The 19,417-nt window shown below is 45.1% G+C and overlaps 1 protein-coding gene across 2 annotated transcripts; it reads left to right on the top strand.

Moving 5' to 3' along the window:
- The first annotated feature begins 4,414 nt into the window (after positions 1–4,414).
- Positions 4,415–18,451, top strand: Naa20 (N-alpha-acetyltransferase 20, NatB catalytic subunit). Of its 2 annotated transcripts, none has more exons than XM_023560065.1 (6): positions 4,415–4,503; positions 8,234–8,258; positions 11,337–11,427; positions 12,070–12,205; positions 17,669–17,814; positions 17,963–18,451. In XM_023560065.1, the coding sequence occupies exons 1-6, from the start codon at positions 4,430–4,432 to the stop codon at positions 18,046–18,048; spliced, it is 558 nt and encodes a 185-aa protein (XP_023415833.1). In that variant the 5' UTR covers positions 4,415–4,429; the 3' UTR covers positions 18,049–18,451. The 2 variants fall into 2 exon arrangements, with proteins under 2 accessions (XP_023415833.1, XP_003476528.1); XM_003476480.5 differs by lacking the exon at positions 4,415–4,503 and adding an exon at positions 6,207–6,385.
- The last annotated feature ends 966 nt before the right edge of the window (positions 18,452–19,417 follow it).

The raw sequence follows: 19,417 nt of genomic DNA, 5'->3' as shown, positions 1-19,417 counted from the left end.
GGCTCCCAGTCCGCTCAGGAGGAAATGGAGAAGTGAAGCATCTCAGGAGAAAGTTTCTGTTTCTCATTAGCACAGGAAAATGCAACTGTCCTCAGTCGCAGAACTCAGCTCACAGACAGGTTGAGGTTGTGTGTGGACAGAGCATCCAACTGTGGGGTGCTCCTTGGAGCCCGGGGGCCTCTTTGGACCTGCTGGATAGAAATCCACACTGGGATTTTGCTGTGGCTCCCATCGTGGCAAGCTGTGTTCAGGGAGGCCCTGAGTTCCTGCCCAGCAGCACAAAGCAAAGCAGCACAAGACAAGAACCTGCACTGAGCTGGTCCCCAAGTGCTGGCCCAGAAATGCCTCACTGCTGGACGCAGGTAAACACATGTGCAGTGTGCTGCTGCTACAGTCCTGGGGCAGCGAGAACATGCTTGCAACATGTACAGGAAATAAGGCTTCAGATCACCCACACTGCCCACTAAGGGCTTAAAATGGAAAGGCCAAGAACTGGGCTTTTATATCCCAGTTACCATCAAACTCTCCTTGGCTCTGATAGGAAAGAAGGGCCTAGCCAGCCTGGGCATGTCTGAAAATGAGGAAGGTGGTCCATGAAGAAGATGTTCTGGGACTCTGCTGGCTTTTTTTTTTTTTTTTTTTGGCTACCATAATGTCTCTTGTTTTCTTCTAAATGGTTGTCTATATCTTCACACACAAGGAATTCATACAAAACACAATAGTATAAAACTGATCAGAACAGAACGATGAAGGCATTATAGGCCTTCAAAACCAGACAATATGAAAATTAATAATGGCTGCCATAATGTCTCTTGTTCTCTTCAAAATAGCTGTCTATACCTTCATGTATGTTGAAATTAAATAATACAAAACAGACTAAAACCACTCTGAATAAAGAATAGAAGTATTACTAGATGTCACAGCATGATGATACCGAATCAGCAGTGGATACCATAATGTCTGTTTTTCTTCAAAGTAGCTGTTCATTTCATCACATATAATATAATCAATTCTCGTAAACTGTTTAGGAGAAATTCTAGGCATGTATAAGCCTCTACATATATTCTTATCCTTTCTGCATTAGAGGGAAAAACAAAAAATTAAAACAGATGACTAGAAAAATAAGCAAAAAAACCAAATAACAATAGCAAAGAGCTCAAAACAATGACAATACAGGCTTTCAAAACACGGTGGTAGGGACAGAACTAAGGTTGATATTTTACATAGTGATCTTCAGAACTATTTGCAAACATGCAAAATTGTTCCAATCCTATGAATATTAACTGCTTTATTCTATGAACTTATAGAATTTGTAGCACAATCATTTAGGTATCCTAAGTGCATTTATATAAATTTAGATTTTTTTCTTTTCTCTTTGATTTTCTCTGAGATACTATTTTTACCCCTTTGAGCAGATTTCACTGTATTTATTGAGGATTTTGTATCTTATGTACTCTCACCATTTCTTACACTAGGGAAACAATATGGTATTTACTCATGTGAGTTTGATTTATTTCACTTGTGAACTCTGCTGGCTTTTCCAGGTACTGTGAGCAGGGCGCTTTCTGTCTGGGCCAGAAGCTTGCAGGTCTCATACATTCAGGGATGTGGGAAGTCACTGGACTTTGTCACCGTGGCAGAGGTCAGCCTGCTTCCTTATGAAGGCATTTCTCCCCAGGGGGATCTACTAATTATTAGACATTTCACTCATCAAGTTTGCAAAATGAAGCAGAGGATTTGGAGCCAGCATCTTTGCTGAGGATGCTAGCTCAGTACAGTGATTCCTGTCACCTTTATCTGGGGGTGGGAGGGAGAACCTGCAGTTTCCCAAATCGAACCCTAGAAGGCTCAGCAGAAAGCAGCAAATGCCAGCGTGGGTGCCTCCTTCTCCAACTCACCCCTCCCACCGGGTGTCTCAGTAATACTTTCCACATTTCTAAAAACATGCTTACGCTGATATTTACTGACTCCTTTTCAGTGCTGGCTGGTCCATTTTTGACATTGTGACCTGGAAGATGGTGAGTCAGCCCCCTACCCCATGTGGCATGTGGCAGCCTGGTTCTTTTCTTGTGGGGCCACAAGATGGGAAGCTCCATGGGCTCTTGGCTGGCTCGGGTCAGCTGGCTGCCTCCCAAGGAGTCTCCCACTCACTGGGCTGTGCACAGGGAGAAATCAGCCGCCAGCATCCTGGGTGCCCATCTGTGCCCCAGCTTCCCTCCTGTGGGGGTTCAAGACGCCTCCTGCCTCACCCTGCTCTCTAGGGATGGACAGGGGTTGGTGCTGGCCCCTTGGGGGACCAGACCTCAGCGTCTCCCCTCGGTTTCATCTGCTGTCCTGCCTGGCCTGCGTCCCATGGGGGCACACCCTGCCTCCCTACCTCTGGAGCTTCTGGTTCCCTCCTTTCTGCTACTGGAAGGAAGTGGGTCCCCAGCAGCCGGACAGCTCCTGCTAGCCCTGCTCCCTCCTTCTATTACCTAGATTTAAAAAAATTCTTTTAAAATTCTCTTTGACTCTCATTTTAGGGCATTGTTGGTAGGAAGATGTATACAGCCTGCCTTGTTTAATTGAAAGTGACAGTGTGTATTTTGTATCTCTAAGTGTATTTTTATTAGTACATGTTTCCAGTATGTGAGGATCACACTCCTCAGGGGAATCGGCCATGTGTATGACATGACTTAATTCTTCTCATGGCCCTGTCCCCTGTCCCCTTTCCTCCACACCTTGGTTCCCTTCTTTTTACAAAAAATCTCGCCAGGCATGGAGGCACACGCTTATAATCCCAGAATTTAGAAGATTGAGTTCAAGGCCAGCCTGGACTACAAAGTGGGTTCAAGACCAACCTGAGCTGCATATTGAAACCCTGTCTCAAAAAGACAAGGAAGAAGGGAAAAGAAGGAGGACGAGGAGGAAGAGGAGGAAGAGGTGGAGGAGCAGGAGGAGAAAGAGAAAGAGAAGAAGAAGAAGGAGGAGAAGGAGAAGAAGAATTGTAAATGCAGTCCCCACCCAGTACCTGAGCTGCTTATCATACTCAGGGGTTATCAAAGGTATCCCCTTGAATTTTGTGCTCAGCACATAATCTGAAGAACAAAGAAGTTGAGACCCTAGTGGTCTGGCTGTGTGAAGTGTGAGATTTTGCAATGAAGACCACAATTCTGGGTCAGCACTATTTACAGAGAGCGCATGGTGTTTTGTTTCAATGAGTGGGAAAACAGTTTGTGATTAAATGTGGTAAAAACTTGTCTTTTTTTCCAACTAAGCAGGAAAGGAAATTACTCAACGTGCAGTGATAAATAAGTCCAGTGAGTCATCTTTGATGCAGGGAAAAAGTGCAGCTGGGACAGAAACTGTGTTTCCCTGTGTTGTAAAAATAAAAGCCAACATTTGGAGATAGAAACCAGTCAGTGTATGTCCTAGGGGTGCAGAGCACTGCGGGCTCCTGGGAGTGTCATGTGATTTGGGCTTCTCAAAGAAATTCACGCAAGCAGTGGGGACTACTCTGCAAAGGCCACATTGATTCTTTTAAAGTTAGGATAACTAAAGCTTAACTTGGATACAGTAAAATACACTCTAGCATCCATTCTGCAGATTTTAAAATTTGTTTTGTTTTGTTTTTTGAGACAAGGTTTCCCTGCATAGTTCAGGTTGGCCTTGAACTCACTATGTAGATCGGGCTAGCCTCCAATTCATGGGTGTGGCTCTGTGGTGCAAGGCAGGGTTCCATCCTCAGTACCCCAAAAGTAAACAAATTCAGCTACAAAGAGTGAGTGTGAAGTTCTGTAGGGTTGGACACGGTGTATTCCTGGGTGGCAGGATTCTGAGTTGTCTGTTACTCTCTTTTTTCTCAGTCTACAATCTCTTTTTTCTTTCCTCCCTCCCTCACTTTCTGTTGCTTTTTCTCTGGTACTGAGGGTTGAACTTAGGGGTCCTCTATCCCTGATCTATACCTCTAGCCCTCTATACATTTCATTTTGAGACCTGATCTTCCTAAATTACCCAGGCTGACCTTGAACTTGCAATCCTACCTCAGCGTGCCAGGTAACTGAATCACACTTCTTAATTTTGCGTTCATATCCCTTTTATTAAAGCAGCACAGGCCTTTCAAACTACAAGTAGCCTCCATATGCATTTGTAAAGAGCCACTGAACAAGTGTTGACGCCTTCAAGGCATGCTGCATGTGGGGTAGGCGCCAGGGCACTGGCACCACAGAGCTGAGAGTGAGGATCCCTAGGTAGGGATAGGTTTTTCGTGTTGTTAGAGAAGCAAAGCCAGAAAAGGAAAAAAAGACCTTTATTGCGGGCCCAAGAAGGCTGCAGAAGATTGTAGGATCTCTCTGAGGCCCATCAAAAAGCTGGGAGGTTTTATTCCGATCGGCAGGGGGTGGAGTTTGAAGGGGCGGACAGCATGACGTTTTGACAGCTGATTGAGAGAATGAGGACGAGCAGGACAATCCGGAAGTTCCGTTCGGGCTTGGAAGAAGAACGGCAAGTCTGTATTGAAGAGAGGTACCGTCTGTCACACTAGGGCTCAGTGTTGCTTGGGCAGGCGCCAGCCTGATTAATATGGGGGAACCCATCAGTTAGGAGTTCGCTGGTCCAGACCCGTGCCCCGAATGCCAGGCTCCGGACCAGGCCGCAGGCTGCATTTCCTGCCTTCCCTGAGCTGCATTTATGCTGCCTAGCACAGGGCTGAGAGCTCAGGCATTCACCCTTTGGCCACCTGCGGCGGGGCCCGTGTCCTCAGTGCGGCCTGCATCCTCCTGCCCGACCAGCTGGGTGCTGACCCTCAGGAGCGGAGTAGGTGAGCCGGCGCTCCCCGCCCCCTGCTGTCTGGCAAGCCCTCCACTTGCCACTTCCATCCCTGTCCTATGACTGCTAGGCAGGGTCCTGTGTGACTCGGAAGACGACCCTGGGTCAGCGTCTAAATCCGCAGTTGCAAACTTGTGGCCCAAAGTACCCTTAGTGTTAAATCCATGTTCTGAGTGTGTGAGCATGTGTGTGCGTGTGTACTTAGATTATACCCAGAGCCTGCATATCGAGCTACATCCTCAGTCCTTTTTTTGTTTTTTAAAACAAGCTCTCTCTAAGTCACTACATTGCCCAGGCCATGTTTCCATTTAGGATCCTCCTGCCTCAGGCTCGAAGAGTGCTGGGATTATAGGCACATGCCACAATGCCCAGCTCAGAATTCTTAACTATTAAAGTTAACTTTCCTGTTTTTTGAGACAGAGTCTTACTATGTAGCCAGGCCCCAAACTCAGAGCAATCTTTCTGGCTCAGCCTCCTGAGTGCTGGGATTACTCCGCAATGTTAACTTTTTAAAAAATGTTAACTGTTTTACATTTAAATTTGAAAGTGAAAGGATTTTGCCCCAGATAGATATTACAGCAGTGGGAGGCAGAACCAAGGGAGGTTACTCTGAGGTCATTTTCCCTTCCCCTTTGACAAAACTTACCTGTGGCGTGCAAAAAGTCCCAATCAGCTGCTCATGCAACAGCAATGCCACAATAAGCACTACCCCAGTCAGAAACTGTATGTATGTCCCCTACCCCACGTTTCCAGCAGAGAAAGCCAGGCCCTGGCCGTCATAGGGTCCTCTCCATGTTCTTAGAATAAAGGCCACTTTTACTTTATATTCTCCCTTTATTGTGCCGGAAAACCCTATCAAGAAGGTGATGTTGCCTTCAGTTATTTGGAAACTGGCATGCTTGGGAATACTCAAGTGTGGGCATATGCTTTGCAGGCAAATATTTTATGAAATCGAAATCCAGAACCAGAATTTCCCATTATGGCTGGGTTTGGTGGCACATGCCTATAATTCCAGCACTGGGGAGGCTGAGGCAGGAGGACCTCCATGAGTTCAAAGCCAGCCTGCACGACATAGTGAGAACCAGACTCAACAAAGAAATAAGAATTTCTCGTAACAATTTCTCTTTCAGATTAAAACATGCTACAAATGTAAAATACAACAGATTTTAAAGGCTTAATACTGAAAAAACAATGAACTATTTTGTCAGTTTTCTTGTATTGATAATACATTAAAATAATATTTTGGATATCCTGGGTGAAATAAAACATAAAATCAACTTCAGCTTTTTTCTCCTGTTTTTAAACGTGGTCCTGGGCAATTTGAGATTACAAAATCGCAGCCCTGCACGGCTTCCTTGGCGATTCCAGACTCCGATCGCCAGAGGGAGCCGCATTGCTCATGGCCGCTCAACTGGTTGCCCGGAAGTAGTTTCCGGCCCCGACCCTCGGCTGCCGTGCGCGGGGTGACTTCCGGCAGAGTGGACGCAGGCTCGCGGGGGTCCTCTCGGTGCTGGCGGAGAGTCGCGATGACCACGCTGCGGGCCTTCACCTGCGACGATCTGTTCCGCTTCAACAATATGTGAGTGCGGTGCCCTGGGCCGCCGCGTCGCACTCTGGCCAGGCCGAATCCCCGGCTTCCCCTGCACCCCCGGCTTGCCTTGCTCCCGCGCGGCGCCGGTGAGGCTGGGGAAGCGTCCAGCTCGGGCCCCTTGCACTGGCCCGGTTCAGGCGAGGCCAGAGACTTGTAGGCACGTTTTGTTAAAACAAATTGTAAGCCCTCAAAAAGTTGAGAGAGAATTGAGTCGCGAGCCCCCTGCAGGTGTCGTTTTGCCGGGGCGGCTTTGTTATATCTGTGTCCATTAGTGGCAGCGCCTGTATAACCGAGCAGACAGAGAGACAGAATGCCTGGCTTCGGCTCCATGCTGAGGGCTTGAGGGGAAAAGTTTCCGTTGGGCCCATCTTGCACTTGCCCCGAGTGCCCGATCCATTCGATCCTCGTAGCTCTGAGGTGCTGGCCTCTCGCTTCTGATAAAGGAGCTGGTGCTCACCCAAGTGAATCGCTTCAAGTGATGGATCCCTGGGCAAGGAGTTTTATCGGAGTAGATTGGTTGGCTCTGCTGCTTCTTAAAAAGTTGGTCCCCCCGCCACAGGGGATGTTTTGGAATTGCAGATTCTCAGCTGTTTGGAAACCACTGTAAGAACTGTAAGACCTTTTGGTATCTGTCTTGGTTACTTTTCTTTCGTTGCTGTGACAAAATGCTTGACGCTTAAAATGAAGGAAAGAACAGTTTATTTAGCTTACAGTTTTTGGAGGTTTCAGTCCATACTTAGCTGGCTCCAAGCCACGGTGGCCTGGCCGAGGTTTAACTGTTAATGGTGGCTGCAAATTATGAGAGCTAAAAGGGCAAAAGAGAGAAAAGAATCCCTCCTTCCCTCCCCTATGTTGTATGCTGGTCCTCGCTCCTGGGTGATACAGCACTGGCACCACCAATCCCTGGCTAGACAAGGAACCAATCACAAATGCTAGACTCAGCCACCTCCAGGACTACATGAGGCTTTGAGGGGCCCCCCAGACACAGACCATAACAGTGTCCTTGGGGGATGGGTCCTAGGACCCACCATAGATACATAAATTCAGCGATGCAAATGTATGTTTTTTACAATGGTGTGTTATTTGCATTTAACCTGCAGGGGAAAGCTTTACAATTATACCGTTGTCTCTAGTTGATTCATGTTAACATGTAGTCTATTATGTATTTTTAAGAGAGTATTTTAGGTTTTAAAATATTTATAGCCACAACCCATATAAACAATATGGTAATTATTTAATGTACAGGAGGTTTTGAAACCAGAAAAGGTGAGAAGTGTTGGACTAGAGAAATGCAGTCGGCCTGTCAGGCATCATAAAGGTCCCTAGAGAAGAATTTGGCAAGAAATGGGAAGGAGAGGATTGAGAGTTGCTGGTTTTGAGCCCAGCTGCGGTGGGGGACCTGGTGCGGGACCCACTCCAAGGACACACAGTGGGAGGTGTGGAAGGAACATGGTGGGAGTCCCCACAGTGGAGGTGGAAGAGAAGTCATGAGGGAAGCCCCGAGACAAGTCCAGGATGCCTGTGTAGTAGGATGGTGCCTGAGTGTGGCTAGGTGGCTGTTTGTCCCAGATGCTTACCTGATGGGGCACAGACTCTGCCAGAAAAGTTCCAATGTACTTTGTAACAGTTAAATGGTTTGTAAAGAAGCACTTCAAGGAGAACATGTAGACACCTTTATAGGTTCTGTGACAGCTCCTTGTGGGTTCTTCAGCTCCATGCAGGTTTAGAGTTGCATTTTGGTTGCTTCCAGTATGTTCCTTTTAGCTTTAGCAAACTGCTTTAATCTGGGTTTTGTGAACAGCTTACTATTGACATTACTTTTTTTTTTTTTCCTAGTAACTTGGATCCTCTTACAGAAACTGTATCCTTTTTTCAAAAATGTTATATGGAGATTTACTAAGAATAAAGAAAATGGAACTCCCTGGAAAATGAGAGGTCATGAGTTTGATCCCTGGTACAAAGATTAAAAAAAAAAAAAGAAAACAAAGTGGAGAAACAAAAGGAAAAAGCAGGCCTGGTTACTGAAGAATCTGAAAACTTGTAGGTGGGAAAAGCACTAAAGTTTTCCTTTTTAGAGTAAGAAGAGCTGAGCTGCCTGTCCCTATAGGTTGGTGGCAGGGGAGTGGAGATGCCTGCTGCAGCCCAGCTGCACCCCCTCAGCTAAAGGCTGCACCACACAGTGAGAAGCTCCTCTGTGGCAGTGGCTTTCCCCCTCCTGGAGCGGTTCAGGATGGGCCTTAGCTCCCAGAAGTTGCCACAGGCTGAGGTGGAAAGAAGAGAAATCATGCCTGTTCTTTGCAGTCTAACTGCCCTGCCATCCCCATCGCCGCCTTGGTTTCCTGCTCAGGCAGCTGCAGAGCAAACTTCACATCTGGATCTGCCACAGAATATGCAGAGGCGCTGACAGTGTCCTCCCTGTGAAAGGAGACCTCTCAGAAGCCTCCCACGGCCCTTCTGGGTCTGGATGATCAGAGTCTGCTCTGAGGGGGCGCAGAGGGAGGAGGAGGGGTTCCTGAAATGTCTCCAGATTTAGGCTGAGACTGGCACTAATGCCAATAAAGCATTTGGAGTAACAAGTAGCAGTCTCTATTGTTCTCCCACTAGAAGAGTGGGTGGAAGTGTGGAAAAGTTAGGGTGTTCTTTGGTTGTAGTATGGTAACAGATAACCTCCATGTCTTCTGTGGCTTCAAGCACAAAATTGGATTTCTGCATCGTGCTCCATGTTCTTTGCAGTGAGTAAGGACTTCTAGGAGCTAATTGTTTCCTGAAAGAGAGCTGAGTGAAGGCCAGTGAACATATTAAGAATCCACAACAGTTTAGTCTCCCAGTCAAAAGCCTTCTGTGGTAATCCCAGCACTCTGGAAGGCTGAGGCAGGAGAATTGAAAGTTTGAGTCCTGCTGAGCAATTTAGCAAGACTGACTCAGAAAGACAGAGGAGCTGGGAGCTGGGGACTTAGCTCAATGGCACAAGCGCCTGCCTAGCAAGCTTGAGGTCATGAGTTTGATCCCTGGTACCCCCCCCCACCAAAAAAAGAGGAGCTGGGATATAATTCAGTGCCAAGGCCTGGGTTCAACCCCAGCTGGGGGAGGAGGAACCAAGCTAACACCAAAATGACAAGCCATGTTTAACGTCTCAAATCATCCAGAACAAAACAAAACAAAAACTCAGTGCTGGTTCTGGTGGGGGAAGGCCTCCTCTCTTTAATTGCTAGTGGTGATATCAGCTGGTGCACTCTTTTCTGGAAGGTACTTGGGAAGGGTAATAGTAATTCCAGGTCTTGAAAATAATAACAGTTGCATTTTATGTTGGAGGCTAGCAAACTAAGGTCCATGGTCTAACTAGATAGCCCATTGCTTGTTTTGCAGATTACAATTTATTGGGGTACGTTTGTGTGGGTTCATTTATATATTGCATACAGCTTTCGCGGTTTGGATAGATGTTCACAAGACCTGTGTATGGCCATAACTCCAACACAGGCACTGCCTGGCCATTTGCACAAAGTTTGCTAACCTCTGAGTGGCATAATTACACAATTATTCCTGGAGAATTAAAATTTTGCAATTGTCAGGGATGTAGCTCAGTGGCACAGCACCTGCCTGGCAAGTGTGAGGTTGTGAGTTCAATCCCCAGTACCAAAAAAAAAAAAAAAAAAAATTTTTTTTTTTGGAATAACCTTACATCAAAAAGGAGATGCTTAAATAAAGTAAGCAGTATTCATGACAGACTTAAACTCTGAGGACTGGGGTGTAGCTTAGTGGCAGAGTACCTGCCTAGCTCTCGGAGACCCTGGGTTGGCTCCCAGTATGCAGGTGCTGGCCTCTTAGTGGTACATATGGAGAAGTATGCTGTGGATGTTGCGCTGGACTTGGTGTGTGGGAGAGGCAAGGGAGATGGTGGTGGCGTGTGTCTGGCTGGGTGGCAGAAGGCCGGCTGGCCTGCCTTAGTGAGGGTGTGTTGGAAGAATTCCTAGCATCAGACTGACCTGCAGAGGAGAGCGAGCACCTTCCTGGTGCTTACCCTGTTAAATGCAGGCTTGGTTGGTTTAGTCCGCTCATGAAGGTGTACCAGAGCTCATCACCCCGAGAGCAAGGTGCAGGAGTGGGCACCTCCCAGCGAGGATGACCCAGGGTCTGGGGCAGTGATGAGTATTCATTCATACTGTTCTCTGTATGTGACTCCTGAAGTCAGCTCTGCTCTACAGCGCTAGAATCAGTGGAGGGGAAACTTGGTAACTGGTAAGTTGCCTCTGGAAGGACTTTGGTTGTGAAGTTCTTTTTGCAGTCTCCTGGTTCCTAGTTGAAGCCTCAGTAGGAGCCAGCTGTCGATTTCCCAGCACAGCTGGAGAAGCCTGAACATCGTGCCACTTTGAGCTGAGTACTGGTGTGCAGGCCTGGCACTCAGTTCAGAGGTGGTGTTGGGGCAGGAGATAATATGCAGAAAATGTGTGATATAAGCAAGGGGAAGCAGATTGCAGAAGAGCTTCGGCATCCTGGTTCTCTACTTAAAACTATGGTGCTGTCTCTACCCGTATTGGAAATGGTATGTCCTGGTAATTTTGTTGAAAACTGACAGTAAACTAAGTATTTCACATGTAGTATGATTGTAGAAGTTGTGTGTGTATAGAGCTAGAGCTGAATAATATGCTGAGGATTTTATGTGTTTGTTTTTGGTGTTAGAGATCACACCTGTGGCTTGCACACATTAGACAAGTGTTCCACCACTGAGCTATGTCTCCAGCCCTTTTTATTTTTCCTTGAGATGGGGGTCTCACTCAGTTGCCCAGATTGACCTTAAATCAAAGTCTGCATGCCTTAGCTTCTTGAGTAACTGGGATTATAGGTGTGTACTGCCACAGTTTAGTATGCTTCCAAAGGAACTTTTCCAAAGTATCCCTTTAATGAAGAACTTTGTTCTTTCATACTCCTTAATGCACTGCAGTATGGGATTCCCTTTTACTTACAGTACCTTGCTCACTGGCCGGAGTATTTCATCGTGGCGGAGGCTCCTGGGGGAGAGTTGATGGGCTACAGTGAGTATTACCCCAGGATCCTGTTCCGGGTAGCAAGACACAATTCTGATGTGGGGTTGGTTGTTTCCGACTGGAGGACTAGAGGGATAAGCCCGGTACCTGTAAGTTTATTTCTTTTCCTACCATTCAGCAGCTTTGTGATCTCGTCTTAGACATTGTGGTAGCCTAGGGCTAGCAAAACCTTGGCCTGGGAATTATCTTAGTTTTAGGTACAAGTCCCCGTGAAATGCAGACAGTGAAAAATGTACACATGCAGGTTTTTGTTCAGAATTAGTTGAGTTTTTAGTATGTCATTTAAAAAATCCTTTCTTTTTTTTTTTTTTTTTTTTGTCTTTTTCCTTTTTATCGGTACCGGGGATCGAATTCACGACTGCCTGCTTGCAAGGCAGGTGCTTATGCCGCTGAGCTAAATCTTCAGCCCTAAAAAATCCTTTCTTAAGTCTGATCCTAGAACTAAATGTAGTGTTCCATTTGCATATGAATTTTAAGTATAAGGACTTAACTCATTAGCTGGCTGGCCCTGAGTAACACTGACAATGAGTATTTTGTCATTATCATCCCTCATCATAGAGCTGCCCCCAGAGAGGTTCTGTGGTCCAAGTCCGTGTGCCTAATTACACCATGCCGTTCTTTTGCTGGCAGTCATGGGCAAAGCAGAAGGCTCTGTTGCAAGGGAGGAGTGGCATGGCCATGTCACAGCTTTGTCTGTCGCTCCTGAATTTCGGCGCCTTGGTTTGGCTGCTAAGCTCATGGAGTTACTGGAGGAGATCTCAGAGAGGTGAGACACTGCTCTTCTGTACCACCCGGGACTCGCGCGCTCTTCCTTCCCATTATGCTCTGCCGACTACCTGTAAGGTTCCTCTTCTGGCTAGGTGACTGTCCCAGTTTCACACTATGGCTCAGTCTCACAGCTCTGTCATGCATGTTGCTGCCCTGGTTTGCTGTGTCCCATAGGCTGTGGGCTGGGTAGGGTGGGTTCGACTCTACTGTCACACGCTTCTGTGCCAGCTCATGCTACCGTGGTGCCTTCATCTGCCCACGTCTCGAATTGATCCACCTGGGGCAACAGTAGGTTCACAGTGTCCGTACTACAAGAGGAAATAATTCAGTCTCAGGCTTAATAACTACGGTCATTATAATCCAACAGCTATTAGCCATTTAGGAAAAAACACATTGAAGTAAAATGTGCTCATTTCTTGTTTAGTTGTGACTACCATTCTTGAGGTGTGTGTGCTTGGTGGGCGTCTGATGACTTCTGGACCTCGAAGCAGCTTCCTAACCGCCCCTGCCTTCTGTGTGCCCTGATGCTCCTGGGCATGACTTGCGTGCAAAACCGGCTGCCAGACACTGAGTTTCATAAAACACCACAGCCCTGAAAGGAATGCAGCATGATGTGACACTAACTTTGCTAACTGCTTTAACATTTACCAGTATCTGACAAGCAAAGTTTGTGGTGTTTTTCCCTTGAATACAAGGACATATCCTATGGCTCCTCTGAGTTGGGAAAACCTTAATACATAGTCTGGGATCTGCTGCCTATGTGACATTTAGGTGGACTCGGCCTTCTGTATCCATCAATGCCCTCACTGTGTGATATGAGGTTGCCCAGTAACTAAAAGGAGGCTTCCCGGCTTACTCCGGAACAGGAGAGACAGCATGCCTGTGGGCCTTGCCAGGCCTCCCTCCCCTCTCCAAAGTGGAGCCACAGAGAGCTGGGGGCGAGCACAGTGCAGCAGAGGCTTCAGGTGCAGCCTGAGCCCAGAGGTGGGCAGAGGTGGTGTGGCTATAGTGGAAGTCAGCTGTGGGCTCTGAGCCTTTCTAGAGTTCTCTGTAGAGTGAAGAAGGGAGGACGTTCGTTCACAAGATACAGTTCACACACCTTATTATTGACATCCTTATTGGGAAAGAGGACAGAGAGATGGGCGGTGGGTCTAACCACTGTGACCCTACATGTAGGATTTAATGTATTTGTAGATTTTCTCTTTTTGAGTAGAAAACCACTAAAGCTTCATTATTTTAAGACAGCTGCTGAGGTGTTTAAGGTATTTACTTGTAGGAGTGTGTGTATAGATGCATGTACACATGTGCTTGTATGTGCGTTGTTTTTTTTGTTTTGTTTTGTTTTTTTTGTCTTTTTCATTTTTATGGGTACCGGGGATCGAACTCACGACTGCCTGCTTGCAAGGCAGGCGCTTATGCCGCTGAGCTAAATACCCAGCCTCTGTATGCGTGTATTTTTAATGTATACATTAAAAATAAAATAGTACATAATTCCCAGACAACACAAAAAATGGAATGATAAATATTGATACGAAACAAAAGAATAAAACAAAGTATAAAATAAGACTATAGCAGTGAACCCAGATACTATCTGTGGTTAAAATAGTAAATGTTAATGGATTAGCAACTCTAGTTAAGATGGCCAGAATCATATTCTATTTATAGGAAATATGTATGAAGGTTCAAGAGAAGAGAAGATTGGATGTAAAGAAAAATTTTAAAATTATCATGCAAAGCCTAGCGAAAAGCAAGTTGCTGTCCTTACAGTAATAATAAATTGTGTTTGAACAATTATTAGCAGAATAATGCATACATCTCCATACAGATTAAAAGATTTAATCACATCAAAAAGTTATAACAATTAAAATTTTATGTACTCATTATAGGTTCAAAGTAAAAATCCAAAGCTACAAGGACAGAGAGACAAATTGTTGCCATAATGAGATTTGAACATGCTTTTTTCTGCCAGAATAGCCTGACAGAAATTAGCTAAAGGTATTGAGCAAAGATCAGCAAGTCTTTTTTGGATCAGATGGTAAATATTTAGGCTTTGTAGCCCACCAGCGTCTACCATGTACTGCTTTTGTTCCTGTTTTTAATGTTCAAAATGGTAAAAACCACCTTTAGCCCAAAGGCAATATAGAAATGGTTTATGGATCTTTGAAGGATTTCAGCAGCAGCCACATCTCTTTCTGTAAAGAAACGAGGCTTCTCTGGAAATTTTTAGTGGATAGTTAGGAAATAACTACTCTAAGGTCACTGTTTTACTTTCTCAAGGAGGAAAGGTTTATTTAGCTTGCAATTTGTTGAGGTTTGGACCACATTGTCGGCTCTAAGGCAGGGTGAAGTGGCAGACAGGCCTTGCAAAGGAGAAATGATCTTTAGTGGGCACAAGGCAGCAAAGCAGCAAGGAGTGACCACATCTTTCCCTTGAATCTTATTCAGGCTATATGGGGCGGGCAGCATCCACACCCTTAGTCCTAGTGCCCTCTGGAGCCTTAAACCCTATCGTTACACCTGTAGATCTAGCCAGCTCTGAAAAATCCACTTGCGACTGTATGAGGCTTTGGGGGACATCCAGACACAAACTGTAACAGTCACTTTTTACGCAAGAACAAGTATCTGGGAGGAGCATTCTGCAGCTTACCTTTAGGGCTGCGGTAACCTTGATAACACTTCCTGACTGGAAAACATGAGAAGGGATGATGGGAGGAAATCTCCTTGGCTGTAGAAATGCTGAAGGAACACAGCAAGATGGGCTAAATAATGAGTGAGGAGGAGGATGCATCAGGTGTGAGGCTGTTTCAGCTTGAGACTGAAGAGCAATTGTCAGTTCATTAACAGATTCACAATGGGCTGTAGTCTATGGCTTTCTGCAGGGTGGCTTGAACCATTGGTGGTCCAGGCACTTCTGTGGAGCGACTTTTTACTAAGAAAAGTAAAAAAGACTGATAAATGTGATTAGATCCTTTTGTGGCACTAGTGGTACAGGTTTCCTGATGGGGTAGTCATGTGTGGATCACTGGGAGATCAAGCCAGCAGAAACTGTTAAATGCAGTAAATTTGATATAATCCAACATTCTTGATAAGACTTTTGCAAACTAGATAATAGAGTGGAGAATAACTGCCAAAAAACTTGATATATTTTACAGGTAGGATCATACAAATAGAAAATACACAAAAACCTACAAGTAAATGTTTAGAATTCATAAAAATAAGGCAGTATAAAATCAATTATATATTAATATACAAAAACATTAAAATACAGAATAACATGCCATGACGGTGGCATTAACAGATACTTAAAAAGTCACACATGCTAAGTGTGAGCTCTCTATTGTTTATGAAACCTACATGTGTGAAAGACTGTAGATTAGGGGACATTGCAAGACTTGCAGCTGGCTATATGTGCAATGGTCAAAATCCCAGGTATTTTAAGCTGATTCTATCTAAAACATGCAAAAAAGAAACAAAACAGTCTTGGAACAACAAAATGAGTGTGTCTGCCCCTCCAGATAGCAGTGTGTAATGAACGAGACTTCCTTGGGCAGCTGTTTGGACCAGTGGAACACAGTATGAGAAATAGGCCTAAGGATAGATGATTTGGACACCTCAGGCGGCCCTGCCTTTTCAGTACAGGCTGACTATAGGGGAAGTTTCCCAGGTTTCTCTGCTTCCCATACACAAGTCAGTTCTGGATGCATGAAAATTGTAGATGTGAAGAGCAAAACTCAGAAGCCCTGAATGTAACATGCACGAGTCTCTTTGATCTCAAAGTAGGAAGAACTCCTTAACCAGGTGATAAAAGGTGATGAGTGTAAAGGGGAGACATGTATTCAGCTTTAAGTAGAGTAACAACCAAACATACCATAAACATAATAACAAGCCACAAATCGGGAAAAGATATGCAATGCTGCATATAAGGACTATATAGAGAATGAGGGTTGGTGAAATGCTGTACAGGAGAAATCTAGATGGTCAGTTAACAGTTATATTCAGCCTCTAGTAATCAGAAATGCAAGGCAGATGCACACACTCCCAGCACACTAAGAAGCTGAGGCAAGAGGACTGCAACTTTTGAGTCCAGCCTGGGCAACTTAGTGACTTAGTAAGACCCCATTTCAAAATAAAAGATCTAGGGAAGTGGCTCAGTTTGAAGACCCTAGGTTCAATTTCCAGTACTTTAAAAAAAAAAAGGAAATGCAAACCACAGTCACACTGAGATGCCACTGTACCATGAGACTGGCAAGAACATGTGGCGTGCCCAGCCTTGCTGCTGTAGCCACCATGTCGGTTGTAGGTTGGCACGAGATTGGAACACAGGTTGGCATCCTCTGATGAGGCTGAAGGCGTACGTGCTTTTGTGGCAGTGCCGCCCCTCTGAGACCTTAGAACTGCACCATGACATGAGGTGTTTAACACTATCTGCAGCAGCATGGTTGGTTCATAGTAGGAGAGGCTGGAAAGGTTTTTCATTGGAACTGTGGACTACTTAGGTACAAGAGGTGATCGAAAACAGCAGGTATTTAATTTAAAAATGATAGTAAAAGACACATTGTTATTAATCTTCCTCAAAATCCTCCCCTTGCTTCAAATACACCCCATTTCACTTGCGCTATCTGAAACAGCAGTGAAGTCTTTTATCTTTATGAGGAGTGATCAAAACCAAGTGTGTTGTGGCTGAGTGCCATCTAATGGAGAGGCAGGCTCCCAACAACATGACACTGTCCTCCCTCATTCACCGGATCCAGTGCCATGTGACTCCTGGCCCAACATCAGATTGACCATGAAAAGGAAACACTTTAAATTGATTCAGGACACAAAGGCAGGATAGGACAGCACAACTAAAGACACTCAGGAAAGAGAACTTGCAGACCTGCTTCAGAAAGTGGCGAGAACCCTGGGATGAGTGTGTTGGGGGGTGGGTAAAGATGATCATGGCGATATTTCTAGTTTAAACATGTTCTGTATTTTTCATCTGCGTGTGTGATGGAAGATCAGGGTGCTCCAGCCACTCAGGAGCTGGCTCACAATACTGACTGTGAGAAACAAATGACAGGCATGCGCAGTCCGATTCTGTGAGTTCACAAGCAGGACCCCAGCTGTCAGATGTTGGGGATCTGCAGCAGAAGTGGGGAGCAGTCTCGACAGCAGTGAACATGTGCTGTGCTGACTCACTTATAAAATGTGCATTCCCGGGAGCAGAATTACAAAACATTTTGGTTTATCTTTAAAGAAAACATGTATTACAGCTTTTTAAAACTGCATGAAAAACATTCTTTTTTTAAACCACAAAATAACTCAAAAATCCTGAACAATAAAAGTTACTATTATGATGTAGTCAGCAGCAAGACCAAGTTACTCCCATTAAACCAAAGGAAAAAACAGATGTTTTTATAAAAGCAGGCAGCTGTTATTCCCATAGGCACTGACGTTCTCCCCTGTCTTTCTCTCTTTAAAGAAAGGGTGGGTTTTTCGTTGATCTCTTCGTCCGAGTGTCTAACCAGGTTGCAGTGAACATGTATAAGCAGTTGGGCTACAGCGTGTACCGGACAGTCATAGAATACTACTCAGCCAGCAACGGGGAGCCGGACGAGGATGCCTATGGTAAGCATAGCCTCAGCTGACAGAGTGCGTCTCCCTCGGAATCTGGCCGAAGTTGGGATAGCCCTTTTAGGAGAACTTTTGCTATACACTTTAAATCTGACACAGTGTGGTGCTGTTTGAGTGCTTACATTAATCTGCTTTGTCACAGATATGAGGAAAGCGCTTTCCAGGGACACAGAGAAGAAATCCATCATCCCGTTACCCCACCCAGTGAGGCCCGAGGACATCGAATAACCTTGGGCAGTGGCTCTTAGGCAGACTGACGTCCACTAGTTATGGAGAATTTTATTTGCATTGGATGATCGCGAAGCACTTAGATTAGGAGAAAAATAATCATTTAGATTTTAAAAATTTCAAGAAAGTATGTTATAAAGTATATTTTAAATCATCACACCTACTAAAGCTGTTCGCCACAATGAAATTCAGAAGGCCACTAGATCAGGACAGTGCCGCTGTCGCCATTCAATGTCCACCGTGTGCCAGGGAAAAAGTCTCCCTTCAGCTTCTTCTGTTCTATGCCTGAGAGCCACTGCTGCACATGTATATTTGTTTTGTTTTGAACTGTCTGCTGAAGCTTTAAAAGCATATATGAAATGGGTTAATCTAAGATGTCTAATAAAAGACACTGCCAACTGAGCGTCTCCTGTACATACGTTGGTCATTCACATAAATCAGGTCTGTAAAGACTCACCGTTTAGGATGTGTAGTTTCTCTATAGGACATTTTTTAAGTGCACATGAGAAATAATTGCTGCCCAGGACATTTGAACTTACTACATATATTTTTATACTGTTGGTCCTGAATTTTTTCCTTTCACAGTAGTTTGCTTAAGTCCTCCCTTAAACAAAACAAAACCCCAAAAACAAAAAGAAAAACTTGAGTTTCTGTTTTAAAAGAAGCAGCACTCACTCTTAAAGGCAGGCCGCATAGGAGTCACCAGCCACCTGTGTATTTTCATACCTGTAGTAGAGAGTCCAGTGAGTAACAACAGAAGGGTACACATGGAATGGGTCACATCTTTTACTTTACAAAAGACTGGTTTTGGCAGAGGACAGGAGAGAAGTGAATGCTTTCTGTGGACACCAGCACGCACTTGTCCTCACTTGGACAATGGCTGATCACTGACCATTTCCTGAGCCATGCAGCATAAACAAATGTTGCCAGGGCTAGGACAGCCGGGATTCAGTGACTGTTTTCATCTCACCCCTTGCTCCTGCACCAAAGACTCAGTACTTGATAGGCAGAACCACTGACATCCAGAGTCTGAATCCAGGCCAAGGGCTTTTTTTTTTTGGAAGCAGGGTCTTGCTCTGTAGTTCAGGCTGGCCTTGAATTTGATGTGATCCTCCTGCCTCAACCTCTCGAGTGCTGGGATTATAGGCATGCACCACCATGCCCAGCAGGCCAATGATTAAAGCAGAAGCTCAAATGACTTATCTGAAGAGTCTTATTTTTGTCTGCCCTCAAATACTATCTTATTTTCAAGACAGAATTTACATTTTATTCTCTTGGATGAAGATATCTGCATACTTATAATATGTCTGCTCACTAATGATGCTGAGAAGGAAAAAAAGTCTTGAAAATACAATTGTATTCTTTGTGA

The sequence above is a fragment of the Cavia porcellus genome, unplaced genomic scaffold (genome assembly GCF_034190915.1).
Source record: "Cavia porcellus strain 051 isolate PalLab524CR breed Dunkin Hartley unplaced genomic scaffold, mCavPor4.1 scaffold_5, whole genome shotgun sequence".
Lineage (NCBI taxonomy): Eukaryota > Metazoa > Chordata > Mammalia > Rodentia > Caviidae > Cavia > Cavia porcellus.
Note: the sequence above shows the minus strand (reverse complement) of the source record. Positions and strands in the feature narration are given on the sequence as shown.

Bases quoted from the DNA above. Each gene is read 5' to 3' on its own strand.
- Naa20 (XM_023560065.1), top strand. From the start codon at position 4,430: ATGAGGACGAGCAGGACAATCCGGAAGTTCCGTTCGGGCTTGGAAGAA. The intron at 4,504-8,233 runs GTACCGTCTGTC...TTTTTTTCCTAG, and splicing joins CAAGTCTGTATTGAAGAGAG to TAACTTGGATCCTCTTACAG. The intron at 12,206-17,668 runs GTGAGACACTGC...CTCTCTTTAAAG, and splicing joins CTGGAGGAGATCTCAGAGAG to AAAGGGTGGGTTTTTCGTTG.